Source organism: Grammomys surdaster, unplaced genomic scaffold (assembly GCF_004785775.1).
Source record: "Grammomys surdaster isolate TR1022 unplaced genomic scaffold, NIH_TR_1.0 130, whole genome shotgun sequence".
NCBI classification, from domain to species: Eukaryota; Metazoa; Chordata; class Mammalia; order Rodentia; family Muridae; genus Grammomys; species Grammomys surdaster.
The window spans coordinates 103185-122946 of record NW_021604588.1 but is presented as its reverse complement, the minus strand read 5'-3'; the positions used below and the strand labels follow the sequence as shown (position 1 = coordinate 122946).

Sequence of the window (19762 nt, the reverse complement as noted above, 5' to 3'; positions counted from 1 at the left end):
TGTTTTGTTTTGTTTTGTTTTGTTTTGTTTTGTTTTGTTTTGTTTTGAAGTAGGCGGTTTAGGGAACTAGGTGGGAGGTGGGAGAAACTGGAAATAAATTGGAAAAGATGAAGCTAACTCAATGAGAAAGGAATATTGAGTTTATATGAATGACATATTTCCATTGAGAGCCAAGAGGTTAAAATTGAGCAATTTCCAGGCCTTCTTGGGAAGTGACCATTCCTGTTGGTTTGAGTAGGATTTGGCCTATATGTTTCTCTTACATATTTTAGGTGATTTGCTTAAAAGACAAAATAATTTATTAAACATGCCAGATATTTTGGATGTGAAAGTCCATATTAAAATATAAATATTTGGGCTACCTTTCAAAATGACATGCAGGTCATCACCTTTGACAACAAGGGAGCTTAGGGTTATACTAGTGTAAAGTCAACATGAAGGATTAGATTCATTGACTTTATGTCTTTTGTAAAAAGGAAACTATGACTTCCCCATCTGAGGCTGGGCATAGCAGGGCCAGTTGCATGCCAAATCAGGTGCTCTCCACCTGATGTTCTGGGTCTCCTTTCCAGTGAGTATTAACATAATAGTAATCTGGGCCAGCATGAAGAAAAAAGCAAGCCTGGTCTCACTATTTAGCGTCTTATTTCCTAGCATGTACGTTTTACAAATTGTAGTTATTTGAGTTGAATACAAAGATCTCAGGGGAGGAACAGGAAAGAAAGAGAAATGTGTGATCTTCATTAAGAGCAAACATTTCTGAGATACTATATAATCAGTATCACTACCCATAAGATCAGGAGAAAGGTAGCCTACAACTTGGGCCCACTCCAACTGAGCAGTTCTTTGAAGCCTGTGCTAGGTACAGAGTTTCTGAAATGAAAATGAATGCAGGAAAGACCAGCCACACGTAATTGGAGTGTGGGCCTTGGTTCTGGCAAGATGCCTACGCACATGTTTTCTCTGAGGTGGCAGCCTAGCACAGCAAGAGTGTTGTGTTCCCCACCAGTCTTTACTATGTTCTCTCCACACTTATGAGTTGTGAGAAGTAACTAGACTTCTGGATCAAGTTCCCCAATAAGATGTGCACTCAATTGTTCCCTTTCCAGCCAACAATCTTGAAAACTTGTTATGGGAAAGGACTGACTAGGCTCAATGGAGATCCACAGTGGGCCTCCTGTCATGGTATCTAGTTGATGTTTTTCCTTTTTTATTTACCAGTTTAGTATTATATTGCAATAAACTGACCACTAGAGACATGAAGCAATTATTAATGTATGTTCACAGAAGCTTCTGTATGCCTGTGTGTTCCTCTATATGTATACACAGACACCTGCTTTTTTATATGCTCACATCTGACCAACTTAACAGCATATTATTAATACTGCAGAGTATCAATTCTTTCTCCTCATGATTTTGTGGGTGATTAGCACCACTGACCGCCTACCCTTGCAAGAGAGTTTCTCTCTGGATAGTATTAGGCTGTGGGGGAATATCCCAATTTGACATAATTTCTATTGAGTATAATTCACTATTGCGCCATCTGAAGTTGTGAAACCATAAGTTGAACAGTTGTGAGCACATGGATGTGCATATGTGGGGATACACATATGGATGGATGTGTGCGCATGTCCAACTAGAGAGTGATTTGAGACTACTCCTGAAGCATCTTTGGATTGTCCCTGATAAACTCTACACCAACCTGGTTTTTGGCCTTTTGTCTATGCTCTTCTCTACTTTTATTCTGTTGTTGTTAATGCAGTAGTGCGGCTGCCACTTCTGTTTTTCCCCTTTCCAAAAAACTCCCTGTTGTCCTCTCTCTACAGAACCAACAAGGGGCGGGATATCAAGACTATCAAGTCTCTGAGGGTACTTCGAGTTCTGCGACCACTGAAAACCATCAAGCGCTTGCCCAAGCTGAAGGTAATGTTTCCAGAGTTTGTTCTCATCCAATATCCTTTTTCCATCTTCTCCCTTTAGCTACAGCTGGCTATCCTTTGCATAATCCATTCTTAGAATATCCCCTTTTTTCTCTCTTGGGGATTGATAATTTTTTTTTCATCTATTGAAGCCAAGGTCTTTGTTCCAAAAAAAAAAAAAATAACCAATGTCCCAAGAAACTTGCAGGTGAGATTCTCCTTCTTCAGTCCAGACCCAGTTAGTTTTATACTCCCTGGAGTGGCCTGCCATCCAGGAAAAAGACTGTATGGCTTTGTCTTGAAATATCCTGTGTCATTAAAGCAGAAGTCACAGAAACCCTCTGTATTAGTGATCTGAATGCTAGGATAGGCTGGATAATCTGGTTTTTTTTTCTTCAGTCACAATTTTAGAAAAGTATCACGGCACACAAATATTTCATATTTTTGAGATACAAACAGGTAACCTAAGGACACATGATCTATTTATGGCAGAAGTAGAAAAGAAATGAAGAAGTGAGTTACCTTGAATAAACTTCTTATTGCCATGCCCTGGAACAAAATAGGTATCTTATCTATATGCCCCCCCATTCTCTTGTCCAGTACCCTTCCTGCCTCACAGGGCTTGCTCTCCATTCAAGCTTGGCACCCTCCTGAGCTCTCCTACTGACCTTTACTCTCCATATATTGTGGTTAATAGAATCTGAAGTTTCATGGGAGAAAAGCTCCTCCCCTTCTTGAATTCTTGAGGACCCTCGACTTCCAGTGTAGAGCCTCACAATCTGGTTCTAGTAGCTCAGGCCTCCCAGCCAGTAGCGTGAGGCCCAACCCCAGCCCATAGCCTCCAGCCCTATCCTCCTGGGACACACAGGATGCTTTCTAGAAATCAGATTTCATTATCCATTTGCAGCATCCACGAGCCTAGTACAGGACTTCTCAAAGAGTGGCCATAGACCACCTATGTCTGAACATTGAAAAGCTTCCTAAAATGCACATGTCCATCCATATCAGCATCACAGAGCCAGACTGTCTGAGAGAGGAGCCTGAACTCTGGCTCCTAAACCTGATCAGCATATACTCTAAGACCATAGTGTAGGGACTAGTCATGAAAAAAAAAAAAAAAAAAAACCCTGCATGAGTGCTAGATCCATCTCAAGGATTTTGGAGTGACTCAGAGCAGAATACCTATTCTTAGAATTTCTTGCACCCAGAAAATGGAGATCTGTATACTCTGCATTTATAGTATAGACAGGAAAGCTGACATGAGTGGTCTCTAGCCAAAAACCCAAGAGTTACTCTGGGGGATGGACTACTCTCCTATGCATGCTGTGGAAGACAAAGCTATGAGCTTATTTCTCCTGCTGTCCAGAATTTCCATCATTTCCCGAGTTCTCCTAATTAATAATGTATGTCATCTATTACAAGGACAACCCACAACTGTCCTGATCTCAGATCATTACTTCCCTTTCCAACCTGCGATCTGCAGAGAGGAAGCAGAACAGAGTAGGGTAGGGATAGGATAGGGGAGGGTGGTGGAAGGGAAGAGGAAAGGAAGGGAGGGAAGTGGAGGGTAGGGAAGGGAAAGGTAGGGAAGGGTAGAGAAGGTTAAGTAAAGGGGGAATGGAAGGGAAGTGGAGGAGATGGAAGGAGAGAACAGAGAAGGGGAAGGGAGGGAAGAAGGGAAGAAGGAAGGGACAGGTCACTTCTAAAAGGGCCCAGACTAGCTGCGACATGGTTTTGTCTCATACCATGTAGATTTAAAAATCGTAGCTTCCTTCCTTGCTTTCCTCCTTCCCCTCCTGGATCACGACATTCTACCATGTCAGATCTCCCTGACCACCCTCCCACTAGGCAGCCCCTGGCTTAGGCCTATCAATCAGCACTCCTGTGTGCCCCATCTGGGGCTCCAAATGTGAACCGCAGCACAAGTTCCCATGGGAACAGGGGAAAGTGCAACAGCTTGATGAGAGTCGTCCACCCCCAAAGAACATGGCCGTGGCTTCACTATTTCTTTTAAGCTGGGGAACACTGGCTCTTCTCTTTTCGAACAAACAAACAAAGCCAGACATGAAATGACATAAGTGGTTGTGATCATTCCACAAGTCTGTTGTGTCACTCACCTTCCCTACAGTGTTAAACTAATTGATCCAGACATACTATACCCAGTGCTCTAAAGCAGCAACTGCGCTCATGCACACACACACACACACAGACACACACACACACACACACAGAGCACCCTTGTGAGGCCAGACTCTCCAGTGAGCTAAACTCAAAATCTCAGGAAATAACCTAAAAATGTCCTGAAATGTGTCAGATTCTCATGGAACTCCTCACGGTGTAGTGCTTAGAAGGAAAGTCTCTGGAGACCCTCTGTTTTTGTATGCAAACTGAAACCCCTGTTTCTATGAGACACCCAGCCTCATCCACAACACAGAGACACCTCATTCTGTCCTGGAGTGTCTGTTGACTTTCCTCCTAAAGGCAACCAGTATTCAACTAGAGGGCAGCAGTGTGAAGTGAAAGAGTCAAATGTAGTCAGAGCTAATATATGAACTTATGACAAAATACTGAAGTTAACAAAGGTAGTAGCATGTGATAGCCCTTTGATTCATTTAGAAAGGGAAAAGAGAGGGTGGTACATAATCTGTATGTAAATAAATCTGTCACCCATAGGTTCAAAGTCCGTAAGAATCTGTTTAATGGGTAAAGTGATCTAAATGATCTTTCAAGTCCCCTCTAGCATTACATTTCTGGGTTTTATACTGAGTGCCTCCACAAAGAAACTCCTCCACTACTCTCTACCATCTTGTTTAAGCCTCGTGCTTTATATTTACTTTAAGATTTAAAGAAGGTGTCTTGCCACTATGACTATCTTGAGAGTCAGCTCCTAGCCCTGTGCGTATCCCTGCTCGGAGGAATGAGAGCTCCTGAGACAGCTTCTCAATCTGTTGGGTGGTGCGTATGGCCCTACCTCAGCTCTGGGCATATGAGTATTCTGTCCCAGGAGTGACATGAGAGCCGTTGCTGCCGTCCACAGGCTGTGTTTGACTGCGTGGTGACCTCCTTGAAGAATGTCTTCAACATACTCATTGTCTACAAGCTCTTTATGTTCATCTTCGCTGTCATCGCTGTTCAGCTGTTCAAGGGGAAGTTCTTTTATTGCACGGACAGTTCCAAGGACACAGAGAAGGAGTGCATGTAAGAACCACTGTCATACACCCCTCATTGTTAAGGATGTCCTGGCAAACCCTTTTCTACCTTCCATGCGGAGACTGGGTTTCCTTTCTCCCTTAACTCCTTTCCCTTTCCCATAGAATTATAAAACAGAAGGAATTATAAAACAAATAGACATTTGTTGAACTCCTTTACTGTATCGGATATGGTAAGAGACACTTGGCCTCAACCCTTAAGTTTTAAGTCTTTCTGATGACTTGCTGAAAGGAGTTTTATTTACGATTTATAAGTATAGGAGATGACACTCAAAATTTTGGTTGTTCAATTTCACAGAGGGTTAGCAATAGGCAGGCAACTAGTGATATCAGAATTCATCCTACATCTGTTGGGCACCAAGTACCAGTTTTATTCCATGTTAGTAGTTAATAAAACTTGCCTGCCCGTCCATTTCTGTGATGATCACTGTTACCTCAACATTCTTAAGGCTTATAAGAATGTTTGACTCTTCCACTCACCCGTCTTAAGAGGCTCTATTTTGTTTCTATTTTGGTTTCAGAGGCAACTATGTAGACCACGAGAAAAACAAGATGGAGGTGAAGGGCCGGGAATGGAAGCGTCATGAATTCCACTATGACAACATCATCTGGGCCCTGCTGACCCTCTTCACCGTCTCCACAGGGGAAGGATGGCCTCAGTGAGTGATGGGGTGGGCTTGGTATGTGTCTTGCTGGCTGAGATAGGACTGTGTGGGTGCTTTGAAAAGCTGATTCAGGATGAACAAGGCTAACCCTTTGTTCTTCTACCATGCAAAGTAAGTGGTTATGAGTAGGCGAGAAAGCCAGAAAAGAGGAAAAATAAAAACTCTTCAGACAAAGATGGAGAAGGGGAAGACAAAGTCAGGAAAATATTTGAAACTCTTTTTTTGTTAATCTTTGGGTTTAGTGGAGCCCTCTGACTTACAGAACAAATGAGTTTTCCCAACTTTCTATCCCTCAGGAGAATCCATGAGGTCTGTTTTAAACAGATTTATTCTTAAGGTTGGCCATATACTTGAGAGCTTAAAGACAGAGGGATCTGGCAGATCATAGAGATGCTGTCTAACACTAAATGTCTTTAGAGGAATGCAAGTTCTTATGCTGTCCACAGCAGGAGGCTGATTTGTTTAAAAGACCTAGCAATAAGAAAGACACTACTAGTTGGTGGGAGAAAATCAAATAGCACTAGTAGTCTATTGGTATTAAACATGACAACCTATCATTCTGTTGCTTAGGAGCTGAGTGTTGATGGAAAGTAGGCGCAAAATGGCAGTAGTACATTTTCTTTATGAAGTTTGTTAAGGTAACCCCAGATCACTGGAGGAATGGAAAAAATCAGAGAAGTCCTATCAAGAACTACAAAAGGGGACCCATCTCCTAAAAGCCACAGCTGTCATTTACCATCTGTACCCTCTTTTGGTCCTCACAGGGTTCTGCAGCACTCTGTAGATGTGACAGAGGAGGACAGAGGCCCAAGTCGCAGCAACCGCATGGAGATGTCCATCTTTTATGTGGTCTACTTTGTGGTCTTCCCTTTCTTCTTTGTCAATATCTTCGTGGCTCTTATTATCATCACCTTCCAGGAGCAAGGGGACAAGATGATGGAGGAGTGTAGCCTGGAGAAGAATGAGGTAACAATGGATAGACTATAGTAAGGGATAACAGGGAATGCATAGAAATATACTAGAACCAGCATGCGTAGAGGGAGAGACTGCATTTTCTAACTTTATGATAGCATTAGAGCTATGCAGTTTTGGATGTGGAACTCCATGGGTAAGAACATTTTTTCTGATAGTATAAGGAACCAAGTTTGAAAACCCAGCATCCACACAAAAAGCTAGGCATAGGGCTGGTGAGATAGCTCAGTGGCTAAAAGTACCTGCTGCCAAGCCTGATGACATGAGTTCAGTCTCCAGGGCCCACCTGATAGGAGAGCACCAATTCCCACAAGCTGTCCTCTAATCTTTGCATGTGAATTATAGTATGGAGCACACACACTTTTTATTTTTTTCAAAAGCTGGGCATGGCTGCATGTGGCCTTAATCCTAACAGGGAAACATATACAGGTAAATCCTAAGAGCTTACTGGCCAATCAGCTTAACCTTAATGGTGAGCTTCTTGTTCAATGAAAGGTTCTGGTTCAGGGCAATAATGCAACAGAAGAAGATGCCCATGTCTTTCTCTGACCAACACATGTGTGTTCACAGGCATGCACAACTATACACTTACATATATCACATGTGACATATATCACATGTAGACAAGGCGTAAAAATATACACAAAATAAACTTACAATCTCTACCCTGTGTGTGATAGCCTAGAAGAAAAAGATAAGTGCCCCAGTTCCAGCACTAGGACATTTGCTTACCTCCCTTGCTCTGATGGCATCTGTGTTTCTAATGACAGGGAGTATGTTTTCCTCCAGCACATGTTAGGTTTGAAAAATTATTGGTTTCATGGTTGGGTGTGCTGTTGTTTAACAAAAGGAGTTGAACTAGAAATGGTCATAGATTATAAGGGAAATAAATACATAGGCAAATGCAGGTTGAACACCTCTATTATAAAAATCCAAATGTTTACAAAACCAAAACTTCTTGAATGATATGATATGGCAAGTAAAAATTCCATACCATGAAACTTTGTTTCATGAAAAAAGTTAATAAAGTAGTATATAAATTACCCTTAGGCTATGTGAATGAGATACATATGAAATATTAATGAATGTTGTGCTTAGCTGAGCATCCTGTCTTTAAACTATCTCATTATATTTATGTAAATATTAACAACTCAGAAACAAATCTGATATCACAAATCACTCTGGTCTCACATATTTCAGATATGAAAATTTTTTCCTTTATTTTCAATTTTTTATTGGATATTTTATTTATTTACATTTCAGATGCTATCCCATTTTCCCCCTGCAGAAGTCCTCTATCCCCCCTCCTTCTGCTTCTATGAGGGTGTGACCCAGCCACCCACCCACTCCCACCTCCCCATCCTTGAATTCCCCCACACTAGGACATCTAGCCTTCACGGGCCCAAAGACCTCCTCTCCCACCAATGCCCAACAAGGCCATCCTCCACTACATATACAGATGGAGCCATGTGTCCCTCCATGTGTGTTCCCATGCTAGAGGTTTAGACCCTGGGATCTCTTGTTGGTTGGTATTGGTGCTCTCCCCATGGGGCCACAAACCCCTTCAGCTCCCCCAGTCTTCTCTCTCTAACTCCTCCATTGGGAACCCTGTGATCAGTTCAATGATTATCTGCAAGCATCCACCTCTATATATGTCAGGCTCTGGCAGAGCCTTTCAGGAGACAGGTATATCAGGCCTCTGTCAGCATGCACTTCCTGGCATCCACAACAACATCTGCATTTGGTGACTGCACATGGAATGGTTTCTCCAGGTGGAGCAGTCTCCCAATAGCCCCTCCTTGAGTCTCTGCTCCACACTTTGTCTCCATGTTTGCTCCATGAGTATTTTGTTACTCCTTCTAAGAAGGACCCAAGCACGCCACATTTTGGTCTTCCTTCTTCATGAGCTTCATGTGGTCTGTGAGTTATACCTTGGGTATTTTGAGCTTTTGGGTTAATATCCACTTATTAGTGGGTGCATACGGTGTGTTCTTTTGTGATTGGGTTACCTGACTCAGGATGATATTTTCTAGTTCTATTCATTTGCCTAAGAATTTTATGAATTCATTGTTTTTAACAGCTGAGTAGTACTCCATTGTGTAAATATACCACATTTTCTGTATCCATTCCTCTTGAAGGACATCTGGGTTTTTTCCAGCTTTTGGCTATTATAAATAAGGCTGCTATGAACATAGTGGAGCATGTGTCCTTGTGATATGTTGGAGCATCTTTTGGGTATATACCCAGGAGTGGCATAACTGGGTCCTCAGGTAATACTCTGTCGAATTTTCTGAGAAACCACCAGACTGACTTCCAGAGTGGTTGTGCCAGCTTACAATCCCACCAACAATGGAAGAGTATTCTTCCTTCTCCACATCCTGATTAGGCATCTAATCCTAAGCTTGATACAATAAGAATGAATTGATTTGCATTCTTCCACATGCTGACCTCCAGTTGAACCAGCACCATTTGTTGAAAATGCTGTCTTTTTTCCACTGTATGGTTTTAGCTCCTTTGTCTAAGATCAAGACTGTAGGTACATGGGTTCATTTCTGGGTCTTCTATTCTATTCCATTGATCTTCTTGACTAATCAGGATGTGGAGAAGGAATAATCCTGATATCACCTGAGTTTTTGTTCTTAGCCATTCTGACTGATGTGAGGTGGAATGTCGGGGCTGTTTTGGTTTGCATTTCCCAGATGACTAAGGATGTTGAACATTTCTTTAGGTGCTTCTTGGCCATTTGAGTTTCCTCAGTTAAGAATTCTTTGTTTACCCCATTTTTAATAGGATTATTTGATTGTCTAAAGTCTAATTTCTTGAATTCTTTGTATATATTGGATATTAGCCCTCTATTGGATGTAGGATTGGTAAAGATCTTTTCCCAATCTGTTGGTTGCCATTTTGTCCTATTGTCAGTATCCTTTGCCTTACAGAAGCTTTGCAATTTTATGAGGTCCCATTTGTCAATTCTTGATCTTAGAGCATAAGCCATTGGTGTTCTGTTCAGGAACTGTTCCCCTGTGCACAAGTATTCAAGGCTCTTCCCCACTTTCTCTTCTATTAGTTTCAGTGTATCTGGTTTTATGTGGTGGTCCTTGATCCATTTGGACTTGAGCTTTATACAATAAGAATGAATTGATTTGCATTCTTCCACATGCTGACCTCCAGTTGAACCAGCATCATTTGTTGAAAATGCTGTCTTTTTTCCACTGTATGGTTTTAGCTCCTTTGTCTAAGATCAAGACTGTAGGTACATGGGTTCATTTCTGGGTCTTCTATTCTATTCCATTGATCTTCTTGCCTATCTCTGTACTAATACCACGTAGTTCTTATTACTACTGCTCTGTAGTACAGCTTGAGGTCAGGGGTGGTGATTCTCCCAGAAGTACTTTTATTGTTGAGAACAGTTTTTGCTATCCTGGGGTTTTTGTTATTTCAAATGAATTTGCAAATTGTTCCTTCTATCTCTATGAAGAATTGAGTTGGTATTTTGATGGAGATTGCATTGAATCTGTAGATTGCTTTAGGCAAGATGGCCATTTTTACTATATTAATCCTGCCAATCCATGAGCATGGGAGATCTTTCTATCTTCTGAGATCTTCAATTTCTTTCTTTAGAGACTTGAAGTTTTTGTCATACAGATCTTGTACTTGCTTGGTTAGATTCAGACTAGATAGTTTTAGTGCAGAATTCTATAAGACCTTCAAAGAAGACCTAATAACCAATTCTCTTCAAACTATTTCACAAAATATAAACATAATGAACACTACCCAGTTTGTTCTATGAAGCCACAATTACGCCCATACCTAAACAACACAAAGACACAACAAAGAAAGAGAGCTTCAGACCAATATCCCTATGAATGAATATTGATGCAAAAATACTCAATAAAATTCTTGCAAACTAAATCTAAGTACACATCAAAACAATCATCCATCATGATCAAGTAGGCTTTATCCCAGGAATGCAGGGATGGTTCAATATATGGAAATCCATTAACGTAATCCACTATATAAACAAACTCAAAGAAAAAAACCCACATAATCATCTTACTAAAGGCTGAGAAAGCATTTGACAAAATTCAACACCCCTTCAATGGTAAAAGTTCTGGAAAGATCAGGAATTCAAGGCCCATACCTAAACATAGTAAAAGCAATATACAGTAACCAGCATCAAACTAAATGGAGAGAAACTTGAAGCAATACCACTAAAATCAGAGACTAGATAAGACTGCCCACTCTCTCCCTACCTATTCAGTATAGTACTTGAAATCCAAGCCAGGGCAATTAGACAACAAAAGGAGGTCAAAGGAGTACAAATAGGAAAGGAAGAAGTCAAAATATCACTATTTGCAGATGATATGATTGTATACTCAAGTGGCCTCAAAACTTCCACCAGAGAACTCCTAAACCTGATAAACAACTTCAGCAAAGTGTCTGGATATAAGATTAATTCAAACAAATCAGTAGCCTTCCTTTACTCAAAGGTTAAATAGACTGAGAAAGAAATTAGTGAAATGATACCCTTCACAGTAGTCACAGATATGAGATTCTTATGCAGTAGATTTATAGCTGCAACTATGGTCACTAGAGGAAAGTTCCCACCTAAAATCTTAGCCATGTATGGTATAAGATGACTTTATTAATAACCAACACTTTCAGCCCATGTGACAGAATGCCCTCCAGGTGCCTCCAGATATGTAAGGTGACATCTTGCCTATAGTTTAATTCAGGTGATCCCTATTGCTGCTTTATGACTGTGTATCTCTCTCTTTTATCCTTATATTATTCTTCTTTCCTAACTATCTTAACAGAGCCCATGGAATGTTTAGGGAAGTTGAGCTAATTCTAATAACCTTGACTTTCTGCAGCGGGCATGCATTGACTTCGCCATTAGTGCCAAACCTCTCACCCGCTACATGCCACAAAACAGGCACACCTTCCAGTACCGAGTGTGGCATTTTGTAGTCTCGCCATCCTTTGAGTATACCATCATGGCCATGATTGCTTTGAACACTGTCGTGCTGATGATGAAGGTGAGAAGTAATGATGTTTGTGCAGTGACTGAGAAATCACTCCACCTTACTAGCTTGCTATGTTTACTGCTCTTGCATCATGGACTCTCTTTGATCTTACCTAGTTCAGTAGCCCAGCCCCTGAATTTCTGGGTATGGGTGGGGTCATTGAATGAAATGCAGAGTAACAGAGTAGTAGTTAGGGGCTCTCAGGCACAAAAAAAAATGTCAATAGGGTCCACCTTTGACATTGTGGAACCTAAAGGAGTACTGAAGTTAATATGAGCCTGATCATATATAATGCTAAATCCAAAACACCTAATTCTGGAACGTGCTTCTATCATGCTACCTTTAGTCTGGGCATGCAGGTTATTTTGCTATTAAGCTGCCCTAGGTTTGTCATGGGTGTGTGTTTTACTACATAATATACATTCATCGAAGTGTTCCACCAGGTCAGGGTGAGAGCCAGACCTGGGATGTGTATCCCACCAGATACACATATACCTTAAGCTTTTGACTCTGTTATTCTTTTCTCCTCCTTCCTGGCAGTACTATTCTGCTCCTTGCACCTATGAGCTCGCCCTGAAGTACCTGAACATCGCCTTCACCATGGTGTTTTCCCTGGAATGTGTCCTAAAGGTCATCGCTTTCGGCTTCCTGGTATGTCTGTCCCAATATCAGCTTCTCTTCTTTTGGGGTACATGCCAGTTACTGCTGTTGAAGAACGGTTCGCTCGCTTGTCCATCTAGTGATGAGTTTAAACAGGCTGACAAGTGTGTAGAGTAGGAAAAGAGGCAAAGGAAGCCCCCTGCTTATCTCCATACTGATCTAGTCTAGTCCTTCTTAATTCTGTCAGCAGTAGGGAGGCCATCGGATTTTACTAGAACTACAGTTGACACATAAAGAAATCAAACAAAAATTAGATTAACTAAATCATTACTTATTATTTACTGGTAATGTATATACAAATTGCATGACTTGAATGGGAAAGTAACTTTCATAGCCTCAAACCAGCAAATAATAGATTTTAGTTATTAGTCTTCTGCCCATAAAGTATAATGAAGGGTACCTTCTGCCAGTAAACATAAATGTTTATTACTTATGGTTACAATGTCCAAGTACCTTTGAGGGTTTGGAGGTAGGTGGGTGAGGAATTGACTTTGAGAGAGATTGTAATGGAAATTATTCTGGCATGAGCTCTTTTTTTTTATTTCTCCTCAACTAGTAATTATAATTGTTTGGCAAACTCTTGCATCTGTTCCCAAGACTGTTAACAAAACCTGGCCTTTGCATCAGTGTCCTATAAACAAAACCAGCCCCTCCCACTCCTGCTTGCTTCCTTCAGGGTGTGCTGTTTGTTCAATGGGGTGCAGATAAGCCCCCTTGACAACTGTTTCACACTTATTCAGGGTGTGCATTATCCTTTTCAGCATAAGTGTATATGGACCAGACCGCTTTCCTAGCACAGAGGGGAAAGTTTGCTGTAGATCAAAATGAGTGCTTCTGGTAGCAACTGTAACAGAGACTCTGGGCTGGGCTTGATAATTGTCAGTGTTGGTTGTGGAGGCTGTTTCCAGTCTCCTGGTTCTTTATACAACCATTAATTTCATTATTTGGGGTGGAGAGTTGAAAGGAACCCATTGCAGTGGCTGCATTGTGGAATTCCTGACTCCCTTTTGAGTGTTTTTGAGACTAGAGGAAATAAAAAGGTTAAAGGAAACTTCTATCAAACAAAGATGCCTTTATAAAATAGTCTAGCATAAGTAGGGCTAAGTGAAAGGGGAGGGGGAGCTGGCACCAACACGGGGAAAGCTTCTCTATGAGTCTTGATGTTGACATCATCTGTGACTTAAACCCCAATTATGTGTCTAATTATGGTGGATGCTGAATACATACTTACAAGCTTAACTAGAGGATTCGGCCTTGAGCCCTGCCTCCTTCCCACCCTCATTCCTGTGTTTCATTCAAGGTCTGGAGTCATTCACACCAGAAAAGGCACCGTTACATTGCTTTGACATCTCCAGCTTTCAGAATACTCCACCATGTACTGTTTGGTCAGATATTCTCATTAACCTGGAAATGGGCAGAGTAGATACTGCTGTTGCCATTGCTGCAATTATCATTTTAAGTGAAAAAATGGAAGTTCATAAGATGTTTAAAAGTTATACAATAAAATGTAGAATTAGAAAGTGGGTGTAAATAAAATGGAAAGAAAAGAGGAAATTTGGGCTACCCAAAAAGTATACATCCATTGCTTTCTACATCCATTTTTTTCTATGTAACAACTGCATTAGATAGGCTTATGTATGTTCCTCTTTTATAGGTGAACTGTAGTCCAGGAAAGATTAATACTTCATTCAGAGTTAGTGAAAGACAGATCTAAGAGTTTGATCTTGGTCTATCTGACTTCAGAGTTCACAATAATCTACTCACTCATTAAGTAGCCAGGGAATATTCCAAAATCCCTAGTGGGTACCTCAATCTGGGGGTAATTTGATGTCTGTATTCTTTCATATATGGCTAAATGATGGGGTGGGTTCTGAGAATCACATTTGTCTTCATTTCTTTTCCTACTAATGCTATAAACTATACTCTGACAAAAAGCAACTTAAAAGAGAGACGGTTTATTCTCAGAGTTTGAGGGCACAGTCCACTGTTCAGAAAGCGAAAGTGTCAGGTGCTTGAAGCCATTGGTTGCATGACATCCACAATCAGGAAGCAGAGAATGATGAATACATGTCTCCGGTCAGGTCACTTTCCTTATATAGTAACATGATCCTAGCCAGGGTGAATCTTCCCACTCTAACACAACCAGGACAATCTCCCAATCTACCAAGTTAACACTAAAATTGCCAGTCTGTTAATTATGTCAAATTAATACTAATATTGTTAGGTGATCTTGTCACTTTGTGAATATCATAGTGTATTTACAAAATGTAATAGCTCCATCACCAGGCAATATAATATTATGAGAAATTATACTGTATAATAGTGTGTCATAAGCAGAAACATTATTATGAAGTTTTTGACTGAAATGTGTTTTGTCCTAATGAGAGTTTTCACTTAAAGAAAGCACTTCAGATCTTCTCTTTAGCATTCTATAATTTTTCACATAGTAATTTGGATTGTAAGTTACTAAAATCATGGAAAATGAAACTACAGATAAAATGGAAGAACACTGTAGTGCACAATGTTGGATGTGCCATTGTAAGACATCCTCAGTTGGAACTAAGGCTTCTAATCCTCTGAAAGGAGGAAATTCACCTCTGGATGCATAACAGGACAGCCTAGAAAATTGGGGACCTTCAGGATCTCACTTGGTCCCTTATTAATGAGCTAAGTGCTCCACTGGAAAGTGAAGTTGTTCACAAGGTTGAGTACATCTGCACACATACACACACACACACACATACGCACACACACACATGCTATACCTGGTGACAAGGGGAAAGCGAAGTAGACATTTTGGAGGCATGGGTATTTATGTATTCATCATTCTCTGCATCCTGTTTTAAAGAATGTAATCCAAGGTGTGTGCAATTCTGAGATTGGATGGACACATCATACATTCTGAAGCAAGTGGAATTATCTGGTTGGTGGAGTCTCTGGGTTTTTTATATCTCCCCCATATCATATTCAATCAATATCATTTATATATAACACTTAACTACTCATATGGTATAACAGAGCAGAGAAAAGGGTGGGGGAGTTGGAGTCTATTCATCCTACTGTCAATCAGCTGTTCTGAAAAGTCAGCTTTGTGGTTGTCTGTAACCTTTAGTCCCATACAGCCTCTTGAAGCAATAAAACTAATTAACAAGTTAAAGTTGTATGACACTTAATGTTTAATGGCTGTGGACTTATCCCAATTCCCTAAGGGTATATACATTATAAATGTAAAGCTTTTTCTTTGTTGATCAAACTCAGTAGCATGGTTGAAAAACAAATGTTTGCTAATTAAAAAGAAAACTTTCTTATGGAATGTTTAGTGACAGTTTGAAAAACATGGTCTACAAATAGTTGGGGAACTGTTTTAAAAATGAGGAGTTCCCAAATTAGTAAAGGAGAAACAGAATTTCGGGTTAGAAACAGGAAACTGAGCCCAAAGTTAGAATGAACTTATGCATGAATTGACAAGTTTTAATTCCAAGTGACAAAGTTACGTAATGAAAGATGTCTTTTTCTTTCTTTTCCTTTTTCTAACGTTCATGTGATTGAATGGATGTGGCAGAACTATTTCCGAGATACCTGGAACATTTTTGACTTCATCACCGTGATCGGCAGTATCACAGAAATTATCCTGACAGACAGCAAGGTGAATGGTTTACAAGATTCCCATATTTAACCTGTATCCTGGTTTAGTATTTAAAAGCATCTTCTCCACACACAGTCCATTTATAACTCATCCAATCAAACATGTCCCCTTTGTGTTAGGAGTCCACTTTGAGCAATAACAAGAGAATACAAATTTTGGCATGGTAATAGTCCTCATAGAAGGGTTAATTACATTTGCATGACTCAAATAGCAGATATCTAGTCGGGTAAGTGGAATAGAAGTATTGGAAGAAAGCTAATATTTGGGTGTTTGGATAAATTCTCCAAAGAGAAACATAGTAGCTTTAATCCCAGAGTTGTCAGACCTAAAGTGTTTCCTAAGTCATTTCATCCTAAAGAACACGTGGAGAGCTTTACTGGAGTTATTGAATGCCATTCTGTTGAGGGGATTAGGAGCCTGCTCTTTAGGAATCAAAGTGCAGAATTAAGAACATTTGGGGAAAATGGGGAAGCCAGTTTTCCTCCCCTGTGTGCTGGGGTACTCCTCAAACCCATCTATCTACCTAGAACCAGAGGAGCTCTGCTGGGAGGCTTAGAGAGAGACTCACTGGGTGCCCCTCAACAGGAGATAGATTAACTGCAAAAGACAGAGACTGCCATCTATTTTGTGATCTGAATAAGAAATAAATGTGAAAATACCAGTGCTTAGATCTTTCTAAATGAGCATATTGTCACTAATTACATGTTTCCTTTTGGTCCACCAGCTGGTGAACACCAGTGGCTTCAACATGAGCTTTCTAAAGCTCTTCCGAGCTGCACGACTCATAAAGCTTCTGCGACAAGGCTACACCATCCGAATCTTACTGTGGACCTTTGTGCAGTCCTTTAAGGTAAGAGGGTCTCTGAGGGGAACACCACATCCCAGACAACACTGAGGCGGCATCCTCACCCTGGTTCCTTCACTTCTAGCAAGGAGTTTACAAACTTGAAGTTTAGTAAAAGCATTGATATAATAGTTCTTAGTTATATCACAGGCTGGTTGGATAGTGATCAATTCATATCTGCATTACAGAATCTTATTCTAAAAAATAATGTATCACTTTCACTTTGTAATGGGCCTTTTTGTTCTCAGCACTGAGACAGGGACATGCTTTATGAATTGTGTGCTATCCTTGGGTATTTTAAATCTCTTTGAGCAATCCTGCCCATACATAGAGTCAGCCTCCCATTGTCAGATGCTTTCAGTGTGTTCAGGAATTTGTCAGTGACTTTATCTCATGGAAAAGTTTTTCAGAGGACTTTTTCAACTCATGCTTCATAAAAAGATGATTCATGTACAGTTTATCATGTCTTCAACCTGGGCATCTCTTGAACTACTGAATGAATAGCCCATATACATACATACATACACACACACACACACACACACATACACACACACACACATACACACACACACACACACACACACACACACACACACACGAGTCCTATAAAACCTAGGAATGTTTGATCAAATTTTTAGAATATGTTTCTTTTAGACATTCTCATAGGACTGTGATACATCTAGGCATATAAAGGTTTGTTAAAACCTCGGCACCTGAAACTCACTTCAATGGCAGTATTAGTAAACTTTCCAAACATACTTGTATTTCTTTGAGTTCTAAAAATAGCATAAATTAAATCTTTTGACATCTAACAAATAACATAATTAGATGTCTGAGACCTAGGTGCATTTCCCTTCTTGCAGACAAAGTTTTTCAATTAATGTATTAAAAATAAATTTGATAAGATTGACTCAAAGATGACAAGCCATAAATTCACCAAATTTCCTCCTCCTTTTAACTATACATTTAATTAAATGTAAGAAGACAGGACAGTAAAATCATAGTATGCCATCACTTAAAAAAGAGCTTCCTTATTATATTATTATTTGTTTCATTATCAGAATCTTTGAAATTTTGAGATGAGTCATTGGCAAGCATGTTCAGGCTCCAAGGTATGGCCTTGACTTTTCTATCCTAGCAAGAATCAATTTTTTGGCAGGGTTATTCCTATAGAGACCTCACCCCAATGAACTCTAGTACTCCAGAGTTAGATGACAGGGGAGAATTTCAAAACCTTACGAATTTGCCCTCTGATTCTCGGGTGAGTTCAGATTTAGAATTAGAAAGACAGCCTGCTTTTAAAGCTGTTTTTTATTTTATTTTGAAAATGCTGCCCATCAGGCGTCAGTCGTTAGTGAGTCTAAGAAGTAAGTGTCATACTGTCACGTTATCCCATCACTGAGACTCTGTGACACTGTGTCCTATTGAAGCTAAAGAAAATGATGTCAAAAACTGACAACCAAATGGGTAGCATATTCGGTGGGTATTGCAGAGAACACAGAAGGCAAGTGAATCTGAATCCCTGTGGGGCTGTATTTTGGATGGGTGTTTCCTCTTCAGGAAGGTTCTGTGATACTGTACAGAAGCAGATTGCGCAACAACAAAAATGTAAAAGGCAAATTCACTTATGCAAATCCAAAGCAGAGAGATGTCCAATATTAATACTACCACTGCCTTTACCTACTCTGACCCAATCCTGGGATTCATCCAGTTCTGCCTCTGGCATGTTCAGAATGTCAAACCTCTTTTCTCTTATTTTGTATTAGGATGCATTTTGTGGCCAGAAAGAACAGGGGCTAGGATAACAGATGGAATCTTTGGTTTTTCTCCCTAAGGCTTGGAGTAGGAAGATGATCTGGGACTGGAGGCTTTGAGTGGAGAAGGAAGAACAAAGCCAAGCCAAATGGGTAGACTAGGGCATAGGGAATCAGTGCAGGCATCAGAGAACCTGCCTCCTTGTGTCAATCCTTGTGGAAATTCAATCATTCCTTTCCTTACACCCTGGGACTCAGCATGTCAGGAGCACTTCACTGGCTTTCAGGTGCATTTTAATTTGTCCTCTATTGAAGTGGAAACTTAAGGGTTCTCTGGAAAGTCAGTTGTGTCAGATAGTGTTTTGCTGTGGCAAACACATGAAGAAGTGTTTTCCTGAAGTGGACACAGGTAAAAGGATATTTTGCTAGACAAGCACGTGAAAGGATGTGTGATGAAGGATTCTTTGCTAATGACACTCACGTATTGGTCTGTTTTAGATTGAGTTGTTGAGCTCCATTTGTCATGACTTCATAGAAAGAAATGCACCAAAAAACTTTTGATGGTGTGCTGGCAGCTTCTTGCTGCTTCCACAGACTCAGGCCAGTTGGCAGAGTCATGTCAGCTGATACAGATTGACATGAAGTTTTGCTAAGATAGACATGATATTTGGAAGGAGTATAAATAGGAAACGATCTGCAACGCTTCTTGGTCTCACATTTTCACTGATCTTCACTTAGTTCACACACACACACACACACACACACACACACACGACAAAAAATTTCTCCTGGGGTCTCTACTGGTCCTAATTCTTCCTGCTGACTCATGCCGATTTGGCTGAGGCCTAACTGTCTCTGCTAGATCATGGTACCACTGCTGATTCATGTTTACTGTCTCAACAATGCCGAACTAGATTGCTGGTATATTCGTGAAGTATTTGCTAGTTCATCAAGCTGCCGCTGTTAAATCTATAAACTGAACTGCTATTTTCCTGACAATGCAGATGGGATTTGCTCAAAAAAAATTTTTTTTTAAACAGGTCCACTTCCCTCATATCCTAAT

General features: G+C 40.4%; 1 protein-coding gene across 4 annotated transcripts in view; it reads left to right on the top strand.

Moving 5' to 3' along the window:
- The window catches only part of Cacna1e (calcium voltage-gated channel subunit alpha1 E), a 320444-nt gene that overhangs the window by 265737 nt on the left and 34945 nt on the right, over nucleotides 1-19762 (top strand). For all 4 annotated transcript variants that reach the window (XM_028759777.1, XM_028759802.1, XM_028759794.1 and 1 more), the window contains 8 exons: nucleotides 1827-1923; nucleotides 4957-5117; nucleotides 5650-5787; nucleotides 6558-6759; nucleotides 11640-11804; nucleotides 12333-12443; nucleotides 16015-16098; nucleotides 16823-16948. In XM_028759777.1, the coding sequence (XP_028615610.1) occupies nucleotides 1827-1923; nucleotides 4957-5117; nucleotides 5650-5787; nucleotides 6558-6759; nucleotides 11640-11804; nucleotides 12333-12443; nucleotides 16015-16098; nucleotides 16823-16948 (1084 nt within the window). The remainder of the gene's footprint in view (nucleotides 1-1826; nucleotides 1924-4956; nucleotides 5118-5649; nucleotides 5788-6557; nucleotides 6760-11639; nucleotides 11805-12332; nucleotides 12444-16014; nucleotides 16099-16822; nucleotides 16949-19762) is intronic.